At 33.5% G+C, this 27,743-nt stretch overlaps 1 protein-coding gene across 6 annotated transcripts in view; it reads right to left on the reverse strand.

Moving 5' to 3' along the window:
• Kcnh7 (potassium voltage-gated channel subfamily H member 7) overlaps nucleotides 1-27,743 on the reverse strand; it is a 444,168-nt gene that overhangs the window by 62,964 nt on the left and 353,461 nt on the right. For all 6 annotated transcript variants that reach the window (XM_063259169.1, XM_063259170.1, XM_013142651.3 and 3 more), the window contains one exon: nucleotides 4,012-4,437. In XM_063259169.1, the coding sequence (XP_063115239.1) occupies nucleotides 4,012-4,437 (426 nt within the window). The remainder of the gene's footprint in view (nucleotides 1-4,011; nucleotides 4,438-27,743) is intronic.

Raw genomic sequence — 27,743 nt, forward strand, 5'->3', positions numbered from 1 at the left:
CAGTCTAAGTCACCCTGTCTAGTCATTCTCCATAATTTTCACCTGTTTTCCAATCACTGTAGCATTTTCTCTTTTTCTGAAATCATCTTGTAGTTAAAGTTGTTTTGAATATAAGCTGTCTTATGCTATCTGCCATCTACTATGCTCTATTCCCTAATCCTAGAATGATAAATTCTAGAGAACAGAAACTTTGTCTAGTTCATTTCTGAACAGTCAAACCTTGGATATTTCCTGACATTTTGAAGAATGTCAGTAACGATTTGCTGAATGAGTGAAACATTACACTCCTAAAGAGAGATAGTGCATAATGTAAGACTGTGTCACTTAATAGTTCTGAATAATAGCCCCTTCCTTCATCCTGTAAAGTCCTACAGTATTGTCTTTTCTTTCATGTTGTACCAAGATTCTGACAAAGAGGGTCCTATCTACCTCATATTAACTTTTGAAGCCACTTTAGCTTAGCATTGTGGGCAATATCTGACTTACTCCATATCATGAATGCATGACTGACACATTCAGTGACTCATTTTCAGTTCTCTATATCATTTATGTCCCTATTATTTTTGACATAAGATAGTAGATAATTGAATTATTGAATTATTTTTGCTTCTTGAATCATTTTTATTTTCCTAGATTATTGCCTCTGATGGGAAAAGTAAAAGTTACAATGCCAGGACAACCTCCAACACCAACAAAATTTTTCAATGTCCTATACAAATTTTCAATGTCCTGTCAGTGATTTGAACATGTAAAAAAAAAAAATTAAATGCACTCAGCCTTAAAACTAGGTTTTAAGAATAAGCAAATTTACTTTTGCACATTTTTTCATTAAATTTAAGAAATCTACCATGTAAATTTAGAGAAGATTAAATTATTCTTTGTGGACTTTTACTAAAAGTTGAATTTACTTCTTTAGTAGGAGCAGGGTGATTTGTATATGTATCACAGCATCAGCACATATTTGTGCATCTCACAGTCATGGGGTTCAAATATGAATCCATATAGATACACATATATATATCTGCATACTTGTACATATATTCATATTTACATATACATGAACATACATGTACATGTATTTCCAATCTTTATAATAAAATGAAAATATGAAAAACTATGAGTATTAAGCTGAATATTGTATTTGTTGTTCAAATATAAACTTATTTATTAAAACAAGATAGGAACATCTGAGATCTTCATGCTATCATTTAATGTATATGTGCTTCAACCATTTATATAAAAAATGATATTATTTTATTGTAAAAGTATTTCTTTTATTTTTATTTTTGATATTAAGGGTAGGTCATTATATATTAGACTTTTGAAAGCATATGTATAAAATTATATGATTTTCATTTAATAATAATCAAGGGAGACCTTATAAAATACTTGTTATTAAGTCAAATATTGTTTTCAAAGAGACTGGGAATCTTTGTAGTTCTGGTCTGTGAAGAGCTTTTCCTCTAACTACAATTATCCATCTAAAAAACTCCCAACGGTAATGAAGAACTTCCCATTCTATACCTTCATATCCTGTTTTATATATAGTTCTAGAAAAGTATTTATTTCATACTACTCTATCTGCTCATCTGCTGGTCTCCTCCTATGGATTTTGAGCCTCCAAGCAATTGGTTTCTTGCATTTTTCTCTTCTGTAAACATGGAATCTAATACATTTTCTGGCACATAATAGGTTCTCAATAAATGCTAATGGAATGAGTGAATCTACTTGAGGAGGTTATTATAGTCTTTCCCAAACTGGTAAAATGAATTACATCAAATTTTAGAATATTACGTAGAACTCAGAACAGTAAGCACATAATTTCAAGCTGTTTTTCTATAGAAGAGATTATTACTCTGGGTCCTATCAGCTTGCTTTGCTCATACCCTTGAGGTCCTTTGGGACAATCTGAAGCACTGTGAAAAAAATTCCGGTTTGAAACCATTTAACTAAAAGAGCTCTCTCTCATTAGAGTTCCCTCTAATTTAAGCTCATCATTTATTTTATGTGAGAAGTCTCAGAGTAGTTTTTTCATATTCATATGATAAATCTTCCTAAATAATTCCATTTGAATTTGAATTTAAGATCTTTTTCTTCTGGAAAGTGTTCTTTTTTGTCAAAGACAAAAACAGATGGTGAATATTTGTGTTGCACTTATCACTTGATATACATTTTTTAAAAAAAAATGTATTCCTCAATATGACTGTACTGAAAAGTCTACTTTATCATACAGTATAGTTTATACAGCTGTAACTTTTGCAAAAAATATGAAGTAGACCAATTGCATTGCTTGTCTTCTTATTACTCTTTTGTACTAAAAGGTATCTTTGGTTCAGTCTGATATGTTATTCTGTATGTCTTTGAAACATATCCTCTCTCATTACCTTTGACATTTGTCTACTTTGTCATATATTCCTTGTACAAATGTACATAATCCTATAACTTTTTTACAGTCCATATAAACATCTCCTGTTTGCCTCTCCTTGTGTTGCAGCTATCTAATCCAATAACTGTTAAACATCAATGGACAGTAGATATTTGTTAAGTAAATAAGTGCATTTATGGATTAATGTGTTTATATGTAAATTTCTAAATGAAGGTTTCATTAAGAAATAGGAGTTTTAATCCAAAAAGACAGGGGAATAAAATAAAGTAAACTTTGGTTTATATATTTAGCTCTTGAAAGAATTATATTTTATTTTTTTATCAGCAGGAGATTATGTGATGTAATTATATAGATCTCTTACTGTAAGAAACTCAAGGATCAAACAGTAATGAAGTATTTCACTTTAACTAGTTTGACAAGTTTCTTTTTTCTTTTGGATTTAGGAATTTTGTAGGGGGGTTTCACACGTATTGTTTTATCAAAATCTCAAATTAATTGCCAAGACCAATAACACCTTGAGAGGGAAAGGTAACATTATGGTCATTATTTCATAGATAATGAAAGTAAGTCCTGAGACTTTGCATAAGGTTTGTAGAATCCAAAAACAGTGTTTTATTCCACAGTCCTTCTCTTAGCTGACTCTAGTTTGACTAATACATTCTGGAGAAAGGAGAGTTAACTCTAAACCTTAGCAGAAAAGGCTTCCTGTCCTGAAAACATCACTGGCTACAGAGCAACAGTCTGTTGACATCTGATATCCTGTTGAGAAAAAGACAACTAAACAAACAAAAGACCATGAAGGATTCTTAATTATAAAAGGACAATGGAAAGCCAGGAGTGGTAGTGCACTCAGGAGGCTGAAGCAGGAGGATTGCTGTGACTTCCAGACACGCCTAGGCTACAAAGTGAGTTCAAGGCCAAGCCTGAAATGCATAGTGAAAACCTGTCTCAAAAAAGAAAAAAAAAAAACAAGCAAACAAACAAACAAAAACCTTTAAAAATAAAATAGAACAATGCACTTAAAAAAATCAGCACATTGAATTTATCTTCTTTCAGCCTACATCTATGCCTTTTGCAAGTCTTTTTGCTATAAAATTCAGGAAACATATCATAAAAAATTAGTGGCAATGAAATGGAGGAGACTAGGACAATTTAATTTCATTTGGATCAGAGTCCTTTGAGAATCTGATAATAGTCATGAACACTGTGTCTAGAACTTTCCAACTTTGTAATATATTTAGATCATAAAACTATCTTTCAATATGAATCCTGTGTAGGAGCAAGGGATTTTGGATAAGACATTTCAAATGTCCTCTTCAAATCACAACAATGAGTTAAGAAAGAGACAACCTTAATGTATGACAATTTTACACTCATGAACTCAGTATGTAGGGATTTCACATTCTGGGAATGTGTTTGACAGTTTAATTTGTTGGCTAAAAGATGGAGAATATTTTGCATCTCTTTGTAAAAATAGAAAGAATTTAAATTATTTGCAATGTAAAAAATTTTCATCTCATTTTATAGTATTTCCAAGTGAAAATGAATTTAATGTGTGAGATACAGGAAGTTTATAAAGAAACCACTTTTTTTTTTCAGAAAATAAATGCTTAAGCAGTTCTTACCTCATCAGAACCTGATCCAAAAATCAGCAAGTCAAAAGGGATTGCTGCAACCATGTCAATCAGGAACCAGCCTTTGAAGTAGTGTATTGCTATTTTGGCAGGGTCACTTACCACTTCTTCATTCTGATTGACATATGTTGTTCTGAAGTTTATTAGAATATCTATGATAAACATAATATCCACAATCAAGTCTACCACATTCAAAGGACTACAAGAATAGCCACATTCTCGTCTTTTCTGTTCTTCTCTGTCATTGAGGAGAAAGGCAGCGGAGTAGGGCGTGAATATTGCAGTGTATATAACCAATAGCAGAATAAGCCAGTCCCACACTGCCTTGAACGGGCTGTAGTGCAGTATTGTAAATTTGTTGATGCGTGGTGTCTGCAGTTTATATTCAGGCAGGACATCTGCTCCCAAAGAAAGAACCTGGACACAAAGAAAAGCATAGAGTATATAAAATTGTCGTTATTTAATCTAGCAATCTTAAAAAAAATTAAGATAATTGTATAGTAAAATGTATTACAAAGGATTGATGTAATCTTGAAGCATGTATGTAAAGCATACATACATGTAGGTAAATTAATTGAAACTCTTGTTATGTGAAGTATTTCATTCAAGAAAACATTATTGAAATTCTTTCAATTTTAATTGCAAAATGACAAATTTTGCTTCTGAGATATTGAGGAATACTTATTGTTTCTTTAAAGCATAGTACTTCAAACGAAATAAAAATGTATGATTATTTTAGAAAATCATTAAATCAACTTTGAAACATGAGTAATATTAGTTCAATTTTCAAATCTAGGAAAGGATTGGCTTTAATGAATAGAAATATACTTGGATCCAGGGTCTTATTTGATTTACCTATATTTTTCATATAATTTAAACTTGGCAAATTAAACATAACTTATTAAAATATTAAATGTTAAAATATATAATGAAACCAGGGATTTAGCTTAGCGACATAAGTGCCTGCCTTGCAAGCGCGTGGTCATGAGTTTGATCCCCGGTACCAAAACAGAACAAAACAAAACAAAAGTAATGAAGTAGGTTTTTGTAATTTCTTTTTAACATGGGGCTAGGAAAAAACAAATGAGTTCATAAGTAAATGAGGGTTTTTCTCTAAAGAATGAGAGGGCATTTTATATTCTGGGACAAATATACTTTTACCCAAACTCTTCCATGAAATTTAGAGAGCTCTGAAAGAAAAATGCTAAAAGTAGATGTTTTAGAAAAGTGATTGGAAAGCGTTCCAAAAGTATCAGCCACCAAGGAGTAGATAAGCCTTAAAATATATTCTACTTCATAAAGCACTGGGAAAACCAAAACAGTTCACCATTTAAAGTTTTTATTTATCTGAAGAAAATAAGAACTAAACTTAATTTGTGTTCCTACCAAGTAGACAAATCTATTGCTTTGTGGTTTCAGATCAAGTTTCAAAAGTACAAGTTAAACTGAAAGGTTATCTTGCTATAGAATACTTCACAAGAAAAGCCATTTTAAGGCAGCTATGAATTATCATCTTATACTCTGAATGCCCCACATACACAATAGTTCTATTTCTAAGATAACTTCACTAAATATATTTTTGGATTCGATTCTTCTAAATAGACATTAGATGCACCATTGACTTTGTAGTGTAAGCTCAAGGTAATTTCCTGTTGGTTAGTCAGAATAGTGTTTGGTTTTGGTAATTCTCTCCACTGTTGTTTAATCTGGGCTATCACAATGAATTAACTCATTTCAACTTTGAATCTTATTAATATTGCCATATCTCAAAGCTTTTCCCCCATTCAAGTTATCATCCTTATCTTTAAAAGAATTTCAGAAGTTAACCTCAAAGAAGATTTAACATAACTTTTAAATGAACACAAGAATTCATCCACACTAGGCAAAATTGATTTCAGACAACTGTTTCACTGATTAAACTTTGGAAAAAAAATAGACCCAATTATTTAATAAACTCCAGGTAAAGCTGAATCACTCAATTTTTGGAGGAAATAGGGCTATATTTAAAGTTACTATGAGAAGACAATATCTTACCAAAACCGAAATATGATAAAGTGAGTTCATTATTTATGGAACATTAAAAATCCTTAGAATCACTTATATACAGATTAATCTCTATACTGAGCTCTCTGATCTCGTTGTGATGTGTGTGACATTTTGGTCCAGAAGAATAGATAGATCACTTCTTAAGGGGCCCTTCTGACACACAACCATCCTTTCTCAAAAACCAGGGGCTGCTCATGTTGTACATAAAATCTAAACCTTGTTTTATCTTTCAAAGGCATCTAAATCTATGTAACTGTTATGTCTTCCCAGTTTCTTTCCCAGTAGAGCTCTCTATTTGTACTGAGTACTGCAGGGAAGCCATACTAAAATTCTGAGCTGCTTAGATCTTTCTAAATACTTAAATATACAAATTTCTCTTATTAAAAGGAGTGTGTAGCTATCTAAAAAGAACAAAACAGAATCATTTTTAAAGACAGAGAGGTTTGTCTGAGCTTGCTCTCTGTTTAACCGCTGTGCTTCTGATACCAACTTCCCGCATCAGGCAATCTAATATTTGGTCTGCCAGGAATATACATTAAAATGTGTGTGACATCTTGGAATATCCTTTGAAAAGTAAAAACTGGCTAGAATTCTTTCTGTCTCACATAGACAGATGTTTGTTTAACATGTGGATGATCACTGTGCTAAGAGCTGGACACTGAAAAATGGAGAAGACACTGTCTTGACATCAGGGAGCTTAGGGTTTTTTGAAAGTCAGATGTTCAGAAAAATAGTAGCCCTGTCGAGCTCCATGTCACTCAATATCCGAGGTTGGCACTGGAGCTGATGTGGGGGAACCACCTCCATAAGGGACTTTTAGGAAAAAATGTCTGCTGAACTGAGACTTCAAGCAGATATTAGATGTGAAAGCAGTTAGGGTGTGGGGGAGTTAAAAGGAAGAACGTTACAAGAGGGAGAGACAGAATAAATAAGGGAAAAGAATCATAAAGTAGCATGTTGTGTGTTGAGGAATATAGGCAGCCTCATTTGGCAAAAGGGTAAAACAGAAGGGAAATGGCTGGGGAGGAGAGCGGTAGAGAGGGCAGAGCCAGGCTACTGACTTTCTAACGCAACACAATGGAGACCTCAGTTTTAAGCTTTAGATTAAGGTTCTTCACACTTGAATGCATATGGATTCCTTTTAAACAGGAAGACAATCATTTCAGAACTCTAATCATTATTTATTTTATTCTTATTTGTAATATTCAAAAATAAAATTAAGTTAAAACATTTTATACTTTTTTCTCTCAACATGACTCTTACGGGTTTAACTGTGTACCTCCAAAATTATTGAAGTCCTAATCTCCAGTACCTATTACTGTGACCTTCCTTGATAGTAGTATTCTTGCGTCTATAATTAAGATCAGGCATAGAGGATTGGTGTAGGCCTTGATCCAATAACTAAAATCTTCACAATGAAGGCACTTCTGATACAGAAACACAAAGATGTCCTGAGAGAATCCCAGATGACAAGAGGCAGAAACAGCTGCAAACAAGGAAAAAGCCAAGAATTGCCTGCAGTCATCACCAGAACCTAAAGGACAGATTTGTAACAGATTTTTCCCTCAGAATCTCCTGGAGAACTAATCTGGCCAGTGCCTCAATTTTGGACCCCAGTATTCCATTCTTTTAAGACAACTAGGACTTAATTACTCCAGCTTTAGGATACTAATACATGATAAAATGAAAAAAAAATTATAGCACATTTATGAAGCCAGTTAATTCAAGTTATTATCACTAATTCAATATTTGAGAATTCTCTAGGTCATAAAGGATTGATTTTTAGTTTTTTAATATACTTTAATATAATATGTTCAGGGGATACAGCTCAGCTGCATAGCACCTGACCTGAAAATGTGAGGTCTGATTTCCAGTACCAAAAAAAAAAGTAAAATTATTCTTGATACTTTATTGTAAAATAGTTGACAGTGTTAAAAATTAAAGGTTTAATTATTGTTAGAGCCATCTAACTTGATCTGTAAGGCAAACCCTTCTACCTTGCTTTGACAGCCAATTAAAATGGTATTAGTTGCTATTAGAAGTTTTATTTACTTGAAGTTAATTTCAGCTTTAAGGGCATTACTGACTTCTACAATAAATGATTATTTAATAAAAATTTTTCTGGACTGGGTTTAAATTTTAGCTTATCTGTTATATTTCAATATAACTATTGCTTCAGAATGATTTCAGTTAGGTATCTATAGTAGTGTGTGTTTTAATGATGAATGGGTAGTAACTGGTATCTTCTAGTACAACATCTTTTCGTCTCTGTGTGGCTATGTATACATGATCATCAAATCATCAGGTGACTTTTACTTATAAAAAAACTTCAGTAACTTTTATTTATACAGCCTATTTTGGAATTATGAGATCTTGGTATAAATACAAAAGTAGCCTTGAACCCTGAAGCTAGAGAGGGCAGGACACAGTTCAAAAATAAATGACCCTCAAAGAATTAGGAGTGGAGAAGCATTTCTTTTCTTCCAGTTCATTAATAAGAAGTCTTTCCAGAGTCAAGCATGGTAATAGAAAACTCAGAAAATATTTAATAGAAGAAAAAAATACCAGCCTATAAATATGAAGATCTGAATTTGGATTCTAGATATAATTTTTAATAAGTTATCAATTTCTCTAGACATTAGTTTTTGCCACTGTGTGATGAGGATTGTAATCTTTGCCCAAATCATGTCTGTAGTGTATAGTGTATCACATCAGATAATTTCTTTAAAATTAGGCAATAAAATGGGAAATGTCTTCATGCATGTAAAATATTTTCATTATTATTTAGCTTTCTAGGGTCACTTGTTTATATCCTGATTCAAATAAACCACCTATAACCAAAGTACAATTTGAGAAAATTAAGAATGGGCTAGATATTACTGTTAAGAGACTATTTTAATTTTCTAGTCTTTATAAGAAACTATGTCCCAACTGAGTGGCTCTATAGTTCAGAAATTTAGGCAAAGCATGGTTGGCACTACTTCTGCTCCACACAGTGTCAACTGGATTTAATGATATTTAGGTTGTGATTGAGCTTGTGCAAAGAATTCAAGATCTCCTCCTCAAGTATAGAAAGATACACACACACACACACACACACACACACACACACACACACACTTTCTCTTATGGTTCTTTAGCAGGGTATGAGATGATTTATTGGAGACTCAGTACTCATAAGAAAAGTAGACATTTGTAATTCTCTTGCAGTTCCGATCTAATATTGCTAGACCATAATATCTTCTAGAATCTATTAGCCAAATAGACTGACCCTCCCCCGATTCATAAAAAGGATAATCCTTATCATTTGAGAGAAGATTAACATGAATGTGGAAGGGAAGAAGTCAATTATGATGATTTTGGAGAGAAACTATTAAAGAAATTACTGACAATTACATTTTTAGCTGCAATGATTCTGTAGGTATTTTTAAAAATAGTTCTTAAGTTTTAGGAGTATAAAGCGAAACAGTCATGTATGAAATATTATAATATTGGAGGTTTCCAAAGTATGGGGGTAGGTCTGATTTTATGTAACAATGTTGGACATGGTAATTGCAATATCCTTTCTGCTTTGTATTCCTTGTCTTTTCAAGTTAGATTGAAATACGGGCACATTTTAAGACTTATCTTTTATTGAAATATGTTTTTTGGTTTCATATTGGTTCCTGAAGCTATCATTCTGGCATGAATACAAAATTACCATTAATTTTAATGTTTACATTGTTTAATGTCATTCTATGTAGATATTTGTGTTATATAATCTTTTTAGAATTCATTTCTAGAAAAATTGGTTCCTAATAGTACCAAAATTTTTCATCTTTTTGTTTAAGATAACATAACAGTAAGTTATTTCATTAATTTAACTTCTTTTTGTCTTTTTTTCAGAAATTATGAGGTTAGAATTACTGAATGATTATTTGTATTTCCCTTTACCAAGTTTTAACTATTCTATTTTCATTTTATAGTTTAAATGCAAAAATATATTATAAAATATGAACCTACATCTTCTAGGAAGTAGGATAAATCTATAATTTTAAAAACAAATAAAAAATGAAAGTGCTTTGGAACCATTGTGTTTGGAAATGAAATATTACAGAGGTAAATATTTGTTTCATTGTGAATAGGATTCTACAAAGGTGGTACTAAATAAAAAATTATTGCCTGCATTTTCTTTAGGAAGCTAATTTCTTCCCCACATTTGAGAAATAACATACTTTAGAAAAATAAACATGATTAACTGAACTATTATAAGAATTTTCTTTTAAGACAGAAAAAGAAAAAACCCTCACTGCAAAAAAAGGGAAACTCCACGATCTCAAGAAAGACATTTCTATTTTTTCTTTTTCTCAAACTACCAATTAAACGTACAGTTTAATACAGACTAAAATATGGTTTTCTTTACTGAATACAATTTTTCTTTTTTTGCTGGCACATTATTTTTTTCTTTATCATCTAAGAGTTACATGTTATATAAAACCAAATCTTATACAAAACAGCACTACCACTACTTATTCAATGAAAGTCTACTGTAAAAATTTTGTGTAAACACCAGGATTAATAACTATTCTTTTTTTTTAAAAAATTGCAATAGGAAAAAAATTAACCTTCCAAAGGATTATATGTTACTTTTGGCAGTTGTTAAATGCCGTGCTGGGGTGTTAATAGAGACCACTCATCTGTTATTTACCTTTTACTATGAACTTGCACAAAACTAATAGGCTGGCTGTATTTTTATCTATCAGAAAGAGTATTCAATAACAAAATGAATCAGATAGATTATATAGCATCAGAAAAGATTTAAACTCTTCTGGCTTTCAGTATATGATTAGCCAAACCTATCCAAACCTGCGTAATTATTATTGAGACGGGCACACCCACCGATGACTACCCACACATTCAAGTTAAAACATACAAAAGACTTACATCAGGAATCAAATCTGTCACAAAGAAAATCTCTTTAATTAAATAAAGCATTAAAATTGGGTAGTAGAATCACTGTAGCATTCTGGATTCAAATAATTGTGTCAGTTTTTTAAATTCAAATAGATATTTGACTGTGTGTGTGTACATGAATGTGCGTCTGTGTGTATTAGATTGAGAATGGGTGATTGCATGATTTTTTAAAAGTCAGAATCACTTACGTCCAGGTTCAGTTTAAAATTATTTTTAGTGTTTTGTATGTGTACTATATGCTATTATGAAAGATACCTTTTCCTATCATATGTATGACTCAGAATTCATGGGAAAGAGTTTGTATATCTTAAGCACTTATCGTATTCATAAGTTAATGCAAATGTAATATATGCATATTAAAAATACAAGTTCTTTCAGAACTTGTTAGATGATAAAGACATTCTAACTTCCAAGCAAGCCAGTGTGGTGCTGGGAAGCTCCACTTGGATTTTACTCAAATCCCACAAGCCACGCTGTTTGGGGAAGCTTTTCGTACCACCTTGTAGCTGCCACCAGATTGTCTTTGGACTCATGTTTCTTCAGTTCTCTCCTCTCCTTCTCTTTCTCATGAAAACTATAATACGCTCTTGTCTTTATATTCTCTATCTTTGTTTAAAAATTGATTTACTTCATGAAAAAATGAAATTCAAGAGAAAGAACACAACACATCAGTTTACGAGAAAGGCTTTTGCAAATGGTTTTCAAATGTGTAGATGACTAAAGAGAAACCTTGGAGGTGGGAAAGGAAAGTAAAGGTCTGGCTAGAACACTTTCAGGAGAGGTCCTGATGCTAGGAGGAAGAGGCTTTGGCAGGCAGTTTGAAAATCCATCAGAGGGCTTGGAGATAAAGACTTTATCCTGCAGAAACAGTGGTTTAAGTTTGCAACGTGGACTAATTTGCCAAGAGAATGTGAGAGAGAGGGAATACTCGGGAAACAGTAAAATGTAGCACAGGCACAACTCATAGGTCTCAGGGTAGTACCTGGTATATACAGAGTGTATACAGAGTGAGAACCCAAAATTATCAAACTACGAACATGTTTGAATCTTGAAGTAATAGAGGTAGCAAGACAGAAAAATAATGGGAAAAATGATGCCAACTTTCTTTTTTAGCTATCTGATATTTTGCTTGCTCTGCTTCTTTCTCTCTCTGTGTTTCTGTCTCTCTGTCTGTCTGTATATTTACCTAGCTAGCGATCTGTCTGTATCTATATATGCTAGTTAACAGTCTTTCTTGGTCTACAGCTTGTACTCTCAGTAACACTTGACCAATTGTTTAAAGCCATGCTATACAGTTAATTATCTATTGCTATTCTCTAATTATTTTGTTATGAAATTTTGTTTCCTTTTTTATAGACGTAAGCAGAGTTTAATAAATAATTTTATTGATGTTTAATTGTGTTACATTAAAAAATGATTATACTAAAGAGAGCCACTGTGCACCAGTATCTGTTGTTCTCTTACTTCTATGGAATATGATTATTGTTAGAATATCTGTGTAGTTTAAAACTAGTTTGTGAGCTCTACATACATATAGATATTGTTAGGTGTCTGCTGAACAGTCTCTTTGCCCAAAGGCTCTAGGTAGCAGGTATGTCTTTCCCTGCTCTTTCTCTTTCTATTCGGTCATGCAATAAGACGTTGCTAAGACTTCAAGTGCTTGAATCATAAGAAATAGATTCAAGGTTCCCTAATACGCTGTACTGAAGGCAGAGGGTCCTCACAAAAGACTAACCCCTAGGTACAGTTTATACATTTTGCAGGATTAATGTATGCCGAGTTGAATTATCTTGTCCGTCCATATGAAATAGGAGCATAAGAAGAACATCATGTGGCAATGGAAACAGAATGGTGTGTGTCTAGGCTGAGGAATGCCCAGCACTAATGGGAACTAAGAGCAACAATATATTTTCCCAGGGTGTGGGAGAGAAAGTTAATTTTCTAATCACCTGTAGAAGAGTGGTGACAAAAGACCATCATGTAGACCTATTTCTTGTCAAGAGCCTGCATTCTACTTGTTAATAGAATGTTTTGTGATGGATGTGACATGTAAAGGAAATAATAAAAGATGTCCATGGAAAACCATAATAAATAAGATTAAATAATAACTAAAGCAATGCTGACCAAACGAGCAAAGCTGGACGTATCACAATACCCATTTTCAAAATAAACTATAAAGTCTAGTAACAAAAACAGCTCGACAATGGCACAAAAATTGGCACACAGGCAAATGCAATAGAAAGAGGACAAACAAACTCACAACTACCATCATTTGATTCCTGACAAAAGTGCCCAAAATGTATGTTGGAAAAAAGATATCCTTTTTGAAAAATGGTAGTGAAGAAACTGATTAGTCATATGCAGAAGATTGAACCTATATCTCTGTCTCTCACCATGTACAAAAAAAAAAATTCAAAATGGATCAAATACTTAGGGATAAAACCTGAAACTTTGGAACTGCTAGCAAATAACACAGGAAAATATTCAAAGTCTTCTTAGGCACAAGATTTCCCTAAGTACTTTAATAACAGAGGAAATAATAGTGATAATGAAGTCCAACCAGATTAAAAGAAACAAATGTGGCAGCTAATTTTAGTTGTCAGTTTGACTGGATGAAGAGACTCCTGAAGAGGTGATTGGATCATGGGGATACTGTACTATTAGTGGATTGACCCACTGATGTTCATAGCTAAATTTGCGTTGAAGTGGGACTACATTGGAGGTGGATCACTGGGACCTCTGAAAGGTGCATTTCTCTGGCACTCCTCTCCTGTGCTCAGCCTCCTGGCTTCTATGAAGTGCACGTCTTTACTCCATCATGCTTCCCCCCATGAAGCCTTGAAGCCAGCCTAATACGAACTAAAACTTCTGATGCTGGGAGCCAAAATATACCTCTCCTCCTTCACTTTGTGAGTGATAGGTATTTTGTCTCAATGACAAAGAAAGCTGAATAACACACAGAGGGAAGAGACGGCCTATAAAATGGGACAAAATTATTCCAGTGGAATAATGCTCAGAATACATAAAGAACTCAAAAAATAATATTAGCATAAATGAAAAAATAATCTAACAAATAAATGGGAAAATGAATCTAGCAAACAGTCCTCAAATTAAGGAGTATAAATAGCAAGTAAATATGTGAAAATATTTTCAACATCTTTAGCTATAAGGAAAATACAAATACAAATTACCTTGAGATTCCATGTTACCCCATTCAGAATTGTTTATCATAAAGAACACATAAAACAATAATCTGAATTAATGGAAATTTTATATATGGTTGGTAGAAATGTAAGTTATTATAGCAACTATAGAAATCACCACAGAAATTCCTCATGAAGAAAAACATGGAACTATTATTTGATCGAGCTATCCCACTTCTCTATGTAGTCCTGAAAGAGTCAAAGTCAGTATATATTAGATTCCTGCATATGCATCTTTATTGCAATATAATTCAGAGTAACTGAGTTATCAAAAGGGCCTCCGTGTTTGTCAGCAGATGAATATAAACAATGGAGTATTATTCAGCTACCAAAATAATGAAACCATGTGATATGAAGGAAAAAAATGATGGAACTGGAGACTATCATGTAAGCAAATAAGGCTGAATTGGAATATGTGTTTTCTCTCATGTGTAAAATCCAATAAAATATAGGTGGGAAAGAGTTATAAAAGAAAGAGGTGGGGGACGGAAAGGAGGTAATGGGAGTGAAAATGTTCAAAGTGTATAATGTACATCCATGTGCCACAATGAAATGTACAATTCTTTATATTTAATATTCACTAATAAAAATAATTTACACTAATTAGAAATCTATGATATGTCAAATTTTGTTGAACAGAGAGGACTCCAAACTGAAATGTGTCCCTGTTGCTATTCCAGCTCTGCCACAGCCATTGGGAAAAATGAAGAAAACAGTATCTATCTTATAGTCAACATATTGTTCATAGCATCCTTGCTCACTGTAAGTGTCTAATACATGAATTACTGGCATACTTATAATTTTAGGCATATATAATATCTTAAAATTAAATTATAAGTAACTCATTTATTGTTGTTGACTGAACTTAGGTTTCTGACATCCTTGAAGCAAGCCAACTACAATGAGTTAGACATGGCAGAAAATTAGGGGTTTATTGATTATTACATTTGCCTATAATGTTTATGTATATCTTGTTATATATAGATCATGACCATGTGTAAAGTGGTAATTTAAAGAACCACTCAAGTATAAAGCCTTTAAATATTGTGAAAGAATCCAAGTCACAGGATATGATTTCACAAAGTTAAGTGTCTTGGAAGTAGAAAACAGCTTTGGTTCAGTTGAAATAACTGTCATAAAGAGATTGTAACATCTGATGGGTAGTTGGAGGAAATTGCTTTCGGACATCTTCAGAGATTCTACATATTTCTCTATTTTGCAACAAGTGATGAAATGGGTAGCTTTAAAAAAGTGAATTCAGTAAGCATTTATGGAGGCTCTGTCAATTTTAAAGTTTGAGTATGCTTTCTAAGGCAATTGTGGAAAAAGAGATATACAAAAAAATAAGATCAATATAGTATCTGAAAAGTTTGAAATTCTATTAATTTTTATTACTCACACAGTTTGCTTACTCAGTTGCACCAAATTAGTGTAATTTTATTGTGTTAGCATTGTCTATAACTTGGGCATTAATGTATATTAAGGAAAGAAGTAAATTCTAGGATGATGGGGGAGAGTGAATATGTGTCTGTGTATGTATGCATAGAGGGATGCACTGCCATTGTCCTCAAATATATAGATAGATTTTATAAGCCCCTAACATTATCTAAAAGAATTAGGGCATGCAGTGTTATTTATTTCTCAGAGGACATAATGTGCATGCATTCAATCAGAGTCTTAAAGCAATCCAATCACTATGAGAAGTAAAAACCCTGCTTTAGAACATGAAGTTTTGTAGGTCTCTGAAAGCTTCAGGATTAAAAATAAATAATGAGAAAGATAGATGTAGAGATAGACAGAGACAAATAGAGTAACACAGAAACAAATAGAGTCGGATACAAGGAGACAAAGACAGAGAAAGAGGTAGGCAAAGAACTTAAGAGTATGAGATATTTCAGGGAAGAAGTGTAATTTTTCATTTCTGTAAAGCTCTAAATAATAGACACCTTTTCATCAGGGATTGGGTAAACTCAAGTACTAAGTAGCCCCCAGAAAATGTGATAATAAATACTTAATATTTTTCATTGGATGACATACTGTGACCTAAATGATCAAATGTGAGAAATACTTTTTTTAGTCTGAAAAACAATTGGAAAGTATTTTTTTAGGAGTCAGAAACATCACCTAAATATGATATAGACAATCTAATTGCAAAAATTTGTATTTCTTCTCTATGTTCAAATTATAAGAAAAAATGAAGAAGGTAAGGAAAAGGTTTTGCATCCTCAAAAATAATGAATAAACTATTCATGATAAAATTTGAAAAGAATAGATTCTAATTATGATTCATAGTCTTTGTTGCAAGAGAGAAAAACCAACCAAGTATTCTACTGAAGGCCACTGTAAATCTTGGAATTAAGTCTATGACTGATTCTTTCATAGTCAAGAAAGAGCAATTTATATAAGTTATCTAGGAATATCAATGAGGAAACTTTCTTTTTTTTAAACAAACTATCAATCAAAGTCTTTTAATAGCTATTCTCTTTCAAAGCTATTCTCTTCCTGCAGAGGAATTCTGATGCAGTTCATTCAAAATAATCATCTTTCATCTTTTAAGTAATTTTAAATAAATGGGCTTATACATCACTTGAAATAAAAGAAATAAATATGACATTCTCTGTTATTTAGAAGACTTGTTATAGACATATAATTTTGTGCCATGATTCTTTAGTTTCCTATTTTTGTGCAACATTTCATAGTAATAACTTAGTAGGAGATAATTTTTCTTGATTCTAAAAGGTATGGAATTACATTTTGGCTGATATTGTGCTTTACGTCTCCTGAAAAATGTTTTTAGCTTTGACATTTTGGGGAAAGAAAACAAATAAAACAAAAACTACTAAGATGTTCGACTCTTGTCCATACCGAGGGGAACTATGCATCTGATAATACTTAACTGAAGCAAAAAGCATTACACAAATGATAAAGAACAAATGGAAATGAAGCCAGTTAATGCCTCCTGTTGAGCTCTATGACCTCTAGCTTAATAAATGTGCATTAATATAACAATACTTATGTTTCAATGTCTTTGATTTCTTAATCTCATAGATTTTGAACCTCACTTCTTACTATCTAAATATGCGAATTTTTCATTAAAATATAGACAAAACTGTTAATTTTAATTTCTTGTCAGACACTTTTGATAACAAAGGAAAGTATTATTTCTTTTGAAATATTTTACCACATTTTGCATAGCAAGCAAGAGCAGGTCTTTTAATGTAAGTCTGTTCATAGCTGCTCTTAGTAACTCTACCTTATGTTAGATCTGTGTAATCCTTTCATACCTAGAATAGTCAATGAACTCCACGTATACTGGCATCTAAAAGTGTTTTCCAACTTTGGGTTTCCAAAGTAAAGTAAAACTTCAAAAGCAATGACACATATTATAAGATTGTCAAGCCTCTTTTAAACAATTTTATTGAGATCATCTCATAAAAGAATAATTATTTTAAAAAATTTAGAAAGGGCAAGCTTAAAATAAATGGCAATCATTTAAAATAAATAAATTGAACTTTTTAAAAAGTTCATTATCTCATTACATTACTTCATCTTTCTCATTTTGTTGTGGATATTTTTGCTTGTCACTACATAGCATTTCTTTGAAGACCAGGGTAAGGCAGAATTGTAAAACAAGTTACTTCAATCACAAAATATCTGGGTTGTGCTACATACTCATCAATTCCCTTATAGTTTTAATATACACTGAGCTTTCTGATTTTTACTATACTTTTTTGCATCATAAATTTAGAGTCAAAGTGATTACTTAGCTGATAATATTAAATACAAGCTGTATAAGGAAAGGAAAAATTTTAGTAGTACAGTTTAAGTTTAGTTAAATGTCTAATCAACAAATTTCCTTTCCTAAAGCATAAATTTGTGTCCCTTCTTGGAAGAAATAGGTAATTGCTGTGGTTTTGCAGGACTTCACAGTGGCAGGCCTCTGAGTACCAAGACTTTTGCCTGAGTGTATTTTGTATCTAATCCAACCTTTCCAGAGTGGCCTCAGATCACACTGGACCACAGGGCTAGTATTCTCTGCAGGGATAATGCAGTGAGGCGTGCTGAATTATGGTGAGGATTACAGTCTTTTTGAAGGTATGTACAGAGTCTGAGTGTAGTTAATTGTGTATGCAGCTATTAATATTTATCAGAAATCCATAAGTATCATGTAATATACATCCTTTTGTGCAATCATGCATCCCTATACCCATTTCCAGCTTTTTTTCAATGCATACTTAAGTAGCTATGCATTCAAAAGAGGCATCCCTTTTCTTATGATAGATTGGTTGTCATTACTTTTAAAATCAATCATCAGTATTTCATTCTGTGACATGTTCCTTTGAAATGAACTCAACTTCTAAAGACAGAATTTATCCAGTATTGCACAAAATTAGATTTAACATCTCCTTAGAATAGTGTCTTATTTTCTTTGTTTAATTGAACCCCTCCCTTTCCTTGCCCCCATAAGTATGGTATCAAAAAATAAGCTTATAAATATATAAATTTACAGGTAAATGTATAAATTAGGCACGTATGTAATATACATATGCATGCATATAAATGGGGATATGCTAATAAAGGCTGAAAACAGTGAAACAAAATCACTACATAATTAAACATGTTAAAGAACACTTTAGCAATATTGTGTCATGAAAGGAAACTTCAAAAATAATCAAAACACATTTCTGATTTGCTTTGTTGTAGCTTCACGGTGGTTAATTCTCTAGTAAAAATGGGTGTCAGTCAGACTTTAGTCTTTCCTCATGGAAACTAGCTTGTTCCTCTTTTCATGTGAGGAATGGCTGAAATAGCCAGCATTTAGAGGCATTATGTGCATTTACCAACTCCCAAGGAAAGTAATAATTACATAATGCAAAAATGGACTAATAAAAGAAAATTGAAAAGAAATCTATAGGGTGGAAAAAAGTGCTGAAAAGTATCAAATTATCAATAAATTTTAGAACCGTTTTAACTTGACCTATGGTTAAAAATAAATTGGTTCCAGAGCAAGGAGTGTCAATCACATATGTTAAATCTCAAACAAGAATAACAGAGAAGCTTAATTGAGAAAGGTTAATTTAGAAATGAAGCGTTGCATTATTTTTGTCAACCTTTGCTTCCATTGGCTCTGAAGGGAGACAGAATTCTCCTAATCAGCATGTCATTTCTCAATACCTATGTCTGACTTCAGGATGGATTTTATTTCCTTCCTATGCGAGTATGACCCTTTGTTCTGGGAACCCACAAGATGTTAAAAGAGTGTAGCTTAGAGATTCCATACTAAGCCCTGGGAAGCTGTGTGAATTGCCTGTCTTTAGGGAGTTTAGTCAGCAGAAATTATTGTGGCACTGAGAAATTGGAAAAGGTTATGAAATCAATGTCAACTCCATTGTAAATGTAATCCACCATGTTCAGTCAGCTGGTGAAAAGTCTACAGTTATGTGCTATGGGCTTTGTTCTTTTAGGTTATAATAATAGCTGTAGACTAGATGATTTAGACACAATGAAAACTTTCACACAGTTGTGCAGCTTGCAAAGTCCAAGGTCAAAAACTGTGGTCCTCAAGCTATTTTTATAAGTAAGGAATGCTTAGGAAGTTTGTTCAAATGATGATTTCCTGCTCTTTGATTTCTGGGTCTAGGTGAGGCTCAGGTGTCTGAATTGTCTTTTCTTTTTTTCCTCCCTTCCTTCCTTGTTTTCTTTCTTTCTTTTTCACAGAATATCACCATGTGTTTGAGGCTGGTCTCACATTTAGTGTGATCCTTCTGCCTCAACTTCCTAAGTACAAGGATTATAGCTGTATGCCGCCATGCTGGGTTAGATGTCTGAACTTTAATAACTTCCAGTAGTGAATCCACTGTAGTTAGTCTCTCACGGCACATATTTGTATGTTACTATGTGTGTTTGTGAATGTTGTGTGTCCATTGGCTTGAGTGTGTTTCACATGCTGTATGTTTGTGTGAATGTGTGTTTGAGATCTGGCAAAGAAAGAGATTTGGAGATAATGTGAGTGAAAAAGTCTGCAGGGAGCAAAATTGTGTGGTTTTCAATGCCTTCCTGAGGAATTTGGCTGTGAATTATTATAAACATGCTGACTTCAAAAGACTGAATAACAGGAAGTGAAAGAAATATTGACATTAATATAAATTGTGTCTTAAGAACTACAAGGGACAAGAAGCATGTTCTTTGATCTAAACAGCTCTTTCTTGAGCAGATATTTCTTCAAAGCAATAGCTGAAACATCCTTTTAGAATCGGGACTATAATTTTCAGTGGTATAAGTAAGATCAAATAATAGAAAAGAAGGGTTGCATCAGAAATACCTCTCATATCATTCGTGTACTAAATATGTAATCTATTTTTCATTGAGAACATACTACAATTAGAATTAAACTAGGGCCTGCAGATGCTGAAGGACTTTTTTTTTCTATTCAAGAACTCATGTTCCCAGAGGGTCCATAGATAAATAAACAGGCAATGATTGAAACAAGTGGAGAAACAGACAATATGGTGCTGTGAGTACCACCATGGAAGCAGGCTTAGGAGCTGAGCGAGTAAAGAGCGAGGTCCCCAAGTCCATACTTTTGTGTGCATATGTGTGTGTATGCTCATATGTGTCTCTGTAAGGCTTCTAGGAGAAAAACGCAACTTCCTTAACTGAGTTTCTAAGGCTAAATGGAAGTTTTTAGATAAAGAAATATAAAGGAAAGACTTTCCAAGCAAAGCAACAACCTGGTAAAAAGTCAAAATTGGCTCAGCATTATAGGTTGATGTGGGTGTACAATGTTATGAAATGGTTCCAGATAAAATGGGGAAATTATATAACAATCCAATCTTACTGAGATCTTTCTATGTACTCGAACCTTTGCCAAGGGCAGCTACAGAAATGTGTCCCTGAAATCCTACAATAATTCTACAAAGCAGGTTTTATCACTGTTTCAGCTTTCAGTGAAGAAACTGAAACCTCATAAGTTTATAAACTTTCCCAGGGACATAAAACTGATAAATAGCAGAGCCGAGATTAGAGCTCAGGCAGCTTTGCTTTAGAGCCTAGAACTTAAAAGACCATTTAGTATTGTTTTTACTGTATATCATAAAGGATATTGCATGTCATAAAATTAGTCATTCTTTTGAGGACTATTCATGTTTATTAAATGATACAATCAGATTTCCAGTTTTTAATGACCACTTTATCATAGCAAAGTAGTTTTGGGTGGATCAAAATTGGAGACTCTGAAACTAATCAGAAGTGGTGTTGCAATTCCTAAAAATGCTGAGGTTTTGAGTTAAGATGGTCCCTGTGTGTGGATGGTAGCTTCTATAAATGGTCCCAAACAATGTCTTCCCTGTGATGTTCATGGCCTCATGTAAATCTTTCCCTGTGAGTTTAGCTTGGAGTTGCTGACTTGCTTCTGCTGAATAGGATAAAACAGAAGGGATGGGTGATCAGTTTCATTATTAAATTATAAACTGATTGTGGCTACTATCCTCTGTCTACTTTCACCCTCTCTTGATCTGTACAGTGGAGGAAGACAGGTGCTATGATGTGTGACAGCCCTGCCAGAAGGATTTGATGAGTGATATTGAGAAGAAGAATCTCAAGTCCAACCCATAGCCTTGCAAATGACCTTCAGAGTAAATCCTTTCCTAGTTCAGAGTTGACCTAACTGTGATATTGCTGCCAGACATCTTATCACAGCCTTAAAAAAAAAATGCCAAGCCATAACCACTAACCTCAGCCTCTTCCTGATTTCTGACCACAGAAAACATAAGATAATGAAAGCTGTCATTTTAGACACTAAGATGTAGATTAATTTCTAACAGCAATAGATGCCTGATATATTAAGAATTTTCACCTTATCATCGTATCACTACAACTCCCCCCAAAACACCTATTGTTCAAGAATTGATAGAAATTTTTACCAAATATTATATTTTTTAGGATAAAAGACACATTGCCAATATGTTCCCTCCCTTTGAACACAGCCCCTCATTCTTGACACATTCTAAAACACATCTGGAAATCCTTTCTTTTGTGTGTGAATGAGCTAGGCATGGTGGCACACACCTGTAATCACTCTGGAGGCTGAGGTAGATGACTGCTGTGAGTTTGAGACCAGGCCTGTGCCACAGAGTGTTCAAGGCCACCCCGAACAACATAGTGAGACTCTGACTCAAACAAGAAAAAATACTAGAAATACTACTGCCTAGTACCGTCCAGTGGAAAGGCAGGCTCATAAAAAACATTGCAAAAGAAATTATATCTATTTTACTCATTGGATTTGAAACCATACCACTTCTGGCTCTTTTCCAAAGAAAAAACAATCAGGAAAGATAAATATTTTGAATTGACTAAGCACAAGTGAGGCAGCTGTGAGAGCACAGCTCAAGACACTCATAAAAATGAACTTTCCGAGCTTCTTCAGAATGTTGCAATGGGATAAGCATGTTCAAGGTGAATGGGAAATATTTCGAGGGACACTAATGACAGTAATATTTATTGTAATACATTAAAAAATTAAATGTTCGTTATGCTTTCTGGTCACACCTTGTGTAGGTAGCTGGTTGACACTGTCAAATTATGTTATTTTTGTATTATTGAGGAGAATTTTTACCATAGACAATAAAGCCTTCACGATTTCAGATTGTTTCATAGCAATAATCTGCTATTCCTAGAATAATTTTGGAAGCCCTGATACTGATGCCTCATGCCAACTTGTGTGGCATGGAGCCAGGTATTGGGGCTTCCATTCCCAGTCTCCACCAGAGTGCCCTTCCCTCTGACTAGAAAACCAGCTGCTTAACCCATATCTGGATGCACAAAAGATATCAAAAGACTCACAGTATCGTTATTAGTGTAGCATGCTATGTAGCCAAGTTACTGTTACCAGATACATATATTTGTGAAACTAACGTTTTTGATAAAGATGAGAATATTCTGCCTCTATAGAAGACTTTTGTGAATATATAGGATATTTATAAGCTTTAAATAACTGCCTTTCACTGTGTATTATTCCCCAAATAGTAGACAAAGAAGGCAAATTTAAAATGGAGTCCTTGAAGTGCCCTACCCACCCGAGATGTGTAGTTTCTCAGTCCCATGAGTCATGGGATGTGTGCATACAGTTGGCGCGGGTGAGCTGGCACCCTAGAAACAGCAGCAGCTGCACTGAACAATTACCAAGCTCTCACTGAGAAAATTTCCCATGAGAAACAAAGAGCCAGCTGGGCATTGCTGGTGCTGGTCTGGTGGACATTTGTTAGTTTGCATGAAAACTAAAATTCCCAGGGCAGCAATCAATGGGCGAGATAATTCTACCCAGAATGAATTAACCCAGAACACGGACACTGGAGAAGATGCTTTGGTGGAGGACACACTGAATCTTCAGTGAAGTAAATTTTCAAGCCTTGTCTTCAACATTTAGAACGCAGACGAAGCCTGCTGAAGCCTGGCATCTCATTAAAGAAGCCCAGTGCACATTAATGAAACTCAATTTATCAATTCTCAGGGTTTTCAGAGTAACTTGCTGAAATAATGTCATCAAAGTTTCTGCTCCAAATTACAACTGAATTCTATACACACAACAAAATTCTAGTATTAATCTTCTAAGACATGTTCATTATACCTGAGGCAGTATCAAAATATTAATATTTTCTGGGCATTACTGTCAAATAAAAGTATCTCAGAGCACCTTAATACATTCAGTAGTTGAGAAAACCTCATTATCTTGAAACTTTTTTTTAGCTTGTGATGGAGACAGACACTGAAATGTAATTTTTATAGGAGACTTTATATGTTTAATGGAATATATTTTAAAAAGGTTATGAATCTAAAGCTAATGAAGTGTTTTCTTACCAGTTCATTTTAAATTACTTTCATTTTACTAAGCTACACATCACTGTTCTTTCTCTTTACTGTACAGATTCATTAGCATACTGTACTAAATACTCTTTAAAACAAATTTAAATACAGCTAATCTTGAAATAATTGAGAGAATCTAACCTCTGTACATAATTATGGCTGAAAACACCATGTGTCATTTCTTTATGAGGTGAAAAGGGAACCTTTTTAGGAAATATTTGCCAGTTTCAAGGCTCAAAAATAAGATCTCATTGTTCTCGCTAGTAGAGACACAGCTTCTCAGACATAAAAGGTGCTTGTGCACATGATGAAGTCCAACATTTATAATACAAGCTTTTATTATAGCAATAAAATATGCATCCATCAGAAGCAGAAGACCATCTGATGTTTTATGCTTTAGTTACCTGGGGAGTTAAGAAATAGGACATTGAAAACTCAAATTAGCTACATAAATTTTATTGTTCATTGGCATCTATTAAAGCTGACTTTTAAGGAAAAAAAAAATCTAGCTGCAGCAAGAATAAGGCTAAAAGAGAAACACGAATTTCTCACCTTGTACTAAGTAAAAATTAAAGGATATTGAAAGTTTAGTGCTGTGGGGATCATTCTTGATATTCGGCATAGTTCATCAAGGTATCTCTCCATGTGCTAGTGTGGACTCGCTCAGCAGGAGACTACGATGCTGCTCACCTTATGATGTGTATTTGTCAATGCAGTATGTTGCTTCAGAGCTCAGTATGCCTTTGAAGATAAAAGGGGCTCTCATCCAGGACCCGGTAGCTTCACCAGTACCCTTCTTATTTTCTAGATCACTTTCTCATGCTATCACCCTCTATAAGCAAAATTAAGAAAAATTCAATAGGGTTTTCATTTAGTCTTCATAGATCGAATGGGGGAATATATTTTATTTTTTATCTTTTTCCCCTTTTCTTTTTTGAAAATATTTTTTATTAGTTTGCAGTACGTAATGGTTACGTTCCTCATAGAGATTTATGATATGCACTTAATATATCTCACTTAAAAAAAATCTCATCCTCCTTTCCCCATCTCTTGGTCTTTGTCTGTTTTGTAAAATGTCTATTGCCTCTGTTTAATTATCTATTTTTTGTTCTTTATTTATATTTTGGGTTATTAAAATAAGGGAAACCAGGTAATACTTAAACTTATGAATTTGACTTACATCACTTAACATTAAGATCTCAAGGCCCATCTATTTTTCTACAAATGATTCAAATTTACCTGTCTTAATAGCACAGTAGCACATCATAGTGCATAAAGTACCACATTTTCTTTATAGATTAATTTGCTGATGGACATGTATGTTGCTTCCAAGATTTAGCTATTGTAAATTGTGCTACTATAAACATTGGTATGTATTTGTCAATGCGATATGTTGTCTTTACCTCTTTATGGACGATATCCAGAAGGGGAATAATTGCATTTCTAGCTTTAGTTTTTTGAAGAATCTCCGTACTGACTTCCATAGTGATTGTATTACTCTACATTCTCCCTGGCAATGTATAAAGGATTCTTTTGCAACACAGTCTTACCAACATTTGTTGTGGCTTAATTTCTTTTTCTTTCTTTCTTTTCTTCTTTCTTTCTTTCTTTCTTTCTTTCTTTCTTTCTTTCTTTCTTTCTTTCTTTCTTTCTTCTTTCTTCTTCCCCTCCTTCCCTTCCCTTTTCTGTCTCTGTCTCTGTCTGTCTCTCTCTCTCTGTCTGTCTTTCTGTCTCTCTCTCTGTCTCTCTCTGTCTCTCTCTCTGTCTGTCTCTCTGTCTCTCTGTCTCTCTGTCTCTCTGTCTCTTTCTCTGTCTCTCTCTGTCTCTCTCTCTCTCTCTCTCTCTCTCTCTCTCTCTCTCTCTCTCTTCCTTTCTTGCCAGGAATCGAATGCAGGACCTCATGCTTGCCAGGCAGGTGCTGTGCTGCTGAGCTATATTCCCGATAGTTGTTTCTTGATGTTAACAATTCTTTCTGGAGTAAGATGGTAGCCAAGTATTTTAATTTTCACTTCTTTAATGGCCAGAGAGATTGATCATTTTTCATATATTTTTTGGCCACTCGTGCTTCCTTTGAACAGCATCTACTTATTTCAATTGCTCATTTTTATTGAGTCTTATTTTGGGGGTTTTAAATTTTGTGAATTCTTTACATATTCCAGATAATAGTCCTCTGAGGAATAGCTGGTAATTCTTTCCCCTCATTCTGTAGTTTGTCTCTTTACTCTTTTGTTTTCTTTGATGGGCAGAAACTTCTTATTTTGACATGATCCAATTTGTTGATTCCTCTTACTGTTTCTTGTGCAACACAGGATCTGTTCAGAAAGTGTTTGCCTGCCTTCAAGAGTTTTACTTATTTTATCTTCCAGCTGATTAAGCTATTTAAACATTTAGATTATTGGCCCATTTCAATTTTAGCTTAGTACATACGGAGAGAAATAGATCTTGATTTAATTTTTTGCATGTGAACTGGTAGTTTTCCCAGCAGCATTTATTGAAGAGGCTGTCTTTCCTCCAGTGTATATTTTTGGCCCCTTTTTTGAAGACATCAGAGAGCTGAGTGTACCTGGGACTGTTACTGCATTCTCTGTTCTGTTCCATTGACCCTTATGTCTGTTTTTTTTTTTTCCCCCTTTTCTTTTTTAATCAGAATAGCTTTGTGGTGTACTTGAAATCTGGGATTGTGATACTTCTTGCTTTTTCTCTTGTTACCCAGGGTCGTGTATACTATTCTGGCTCTTTCCTAGTTTCATATGAATGTAAGGACTGTTTTATTTAGTTTTGTAAAGAATGATACTGATATTTTGATTGGAATGATATTAAATTTGTACAACAATTTTGAAAGAATAGCCATTTTGACAATTTTGCTCCTGCCTATCAAAGAACATGGGCAAATCTTTAATTTTCCAGTATTTCCTTTAACCTCCTTTTTCAGAGTAATATAGTTTTTTTTTTTTTTTTGGTCTTTTTTCCTTTTTATCTGTACCAGGGATTGAACTCATGACTGCCTGCTTGCAAGGCAGGTGCTTATGCCGCTGAGCTAAATCCCCAGTCCCTATAGTTTTCATTGTTAAAGGACTTCCTTTTCCTTGGTTAGGTCAATCTGCATAAAACAGTTATTTGTCTTTATTTTCACTGCATATCTTTTTTACCTCTTTCTCTCTTTTTTTTTTTCTGGATAATTCTTCAAATACTCTACTGAACAAGAGGGGTAATGGTGGATATTCTTGTCCACTGATTTTAGAGGGAAAGCTTTCAGTTTTTAATATGATGTTGGTAGCAGATTTGCCATAAATGACTTTTTATTAGCTTACTGTAAAGTCCTTCTATAACTATTTATTTAGGGTTTTATCAAGAATGGATATTAGATTTTGTCAAAAGTTTTTTTTTCTGCATTCTATCGAGATGATCATGTGATTTACATTTATTGATTTGCATATATATATTACCATATTCACATTCCTGCAATGAAGCCTACTTGGTCATATTGTGTGACCTTTTTGATGACTGTCTGTATTCTGTGTGTTAGTATCTTGCTGAGGATTTTTGCACATGTGTTCATTAAAGAGATTGGCATGTATTTCTCTCTTTTTTTTTCATTTTTTGGCTGGATCTATTTCTGATTTTGGAATCAGGGTAATTCTAGCTTCTGACCATGACTTT

Source organism: Cavia porcellus, unplaced genomic scaffold (genome assembly GCF_034190915.1).
Source record: "Cavia porcellus strain 051 isolate PalLab524CR breed Dunkin Hartley unplaced genomic scaffold, mCavPor4.1 scaffold_12, whole genome shotgun sequence".
Taxonomy (NCBI): domain Eukaryota; kingdom Metazoa; phylum Chordata; class Mammalia; order Rodentia; family Caviidae; genus Cavia; species Cavia porcellus.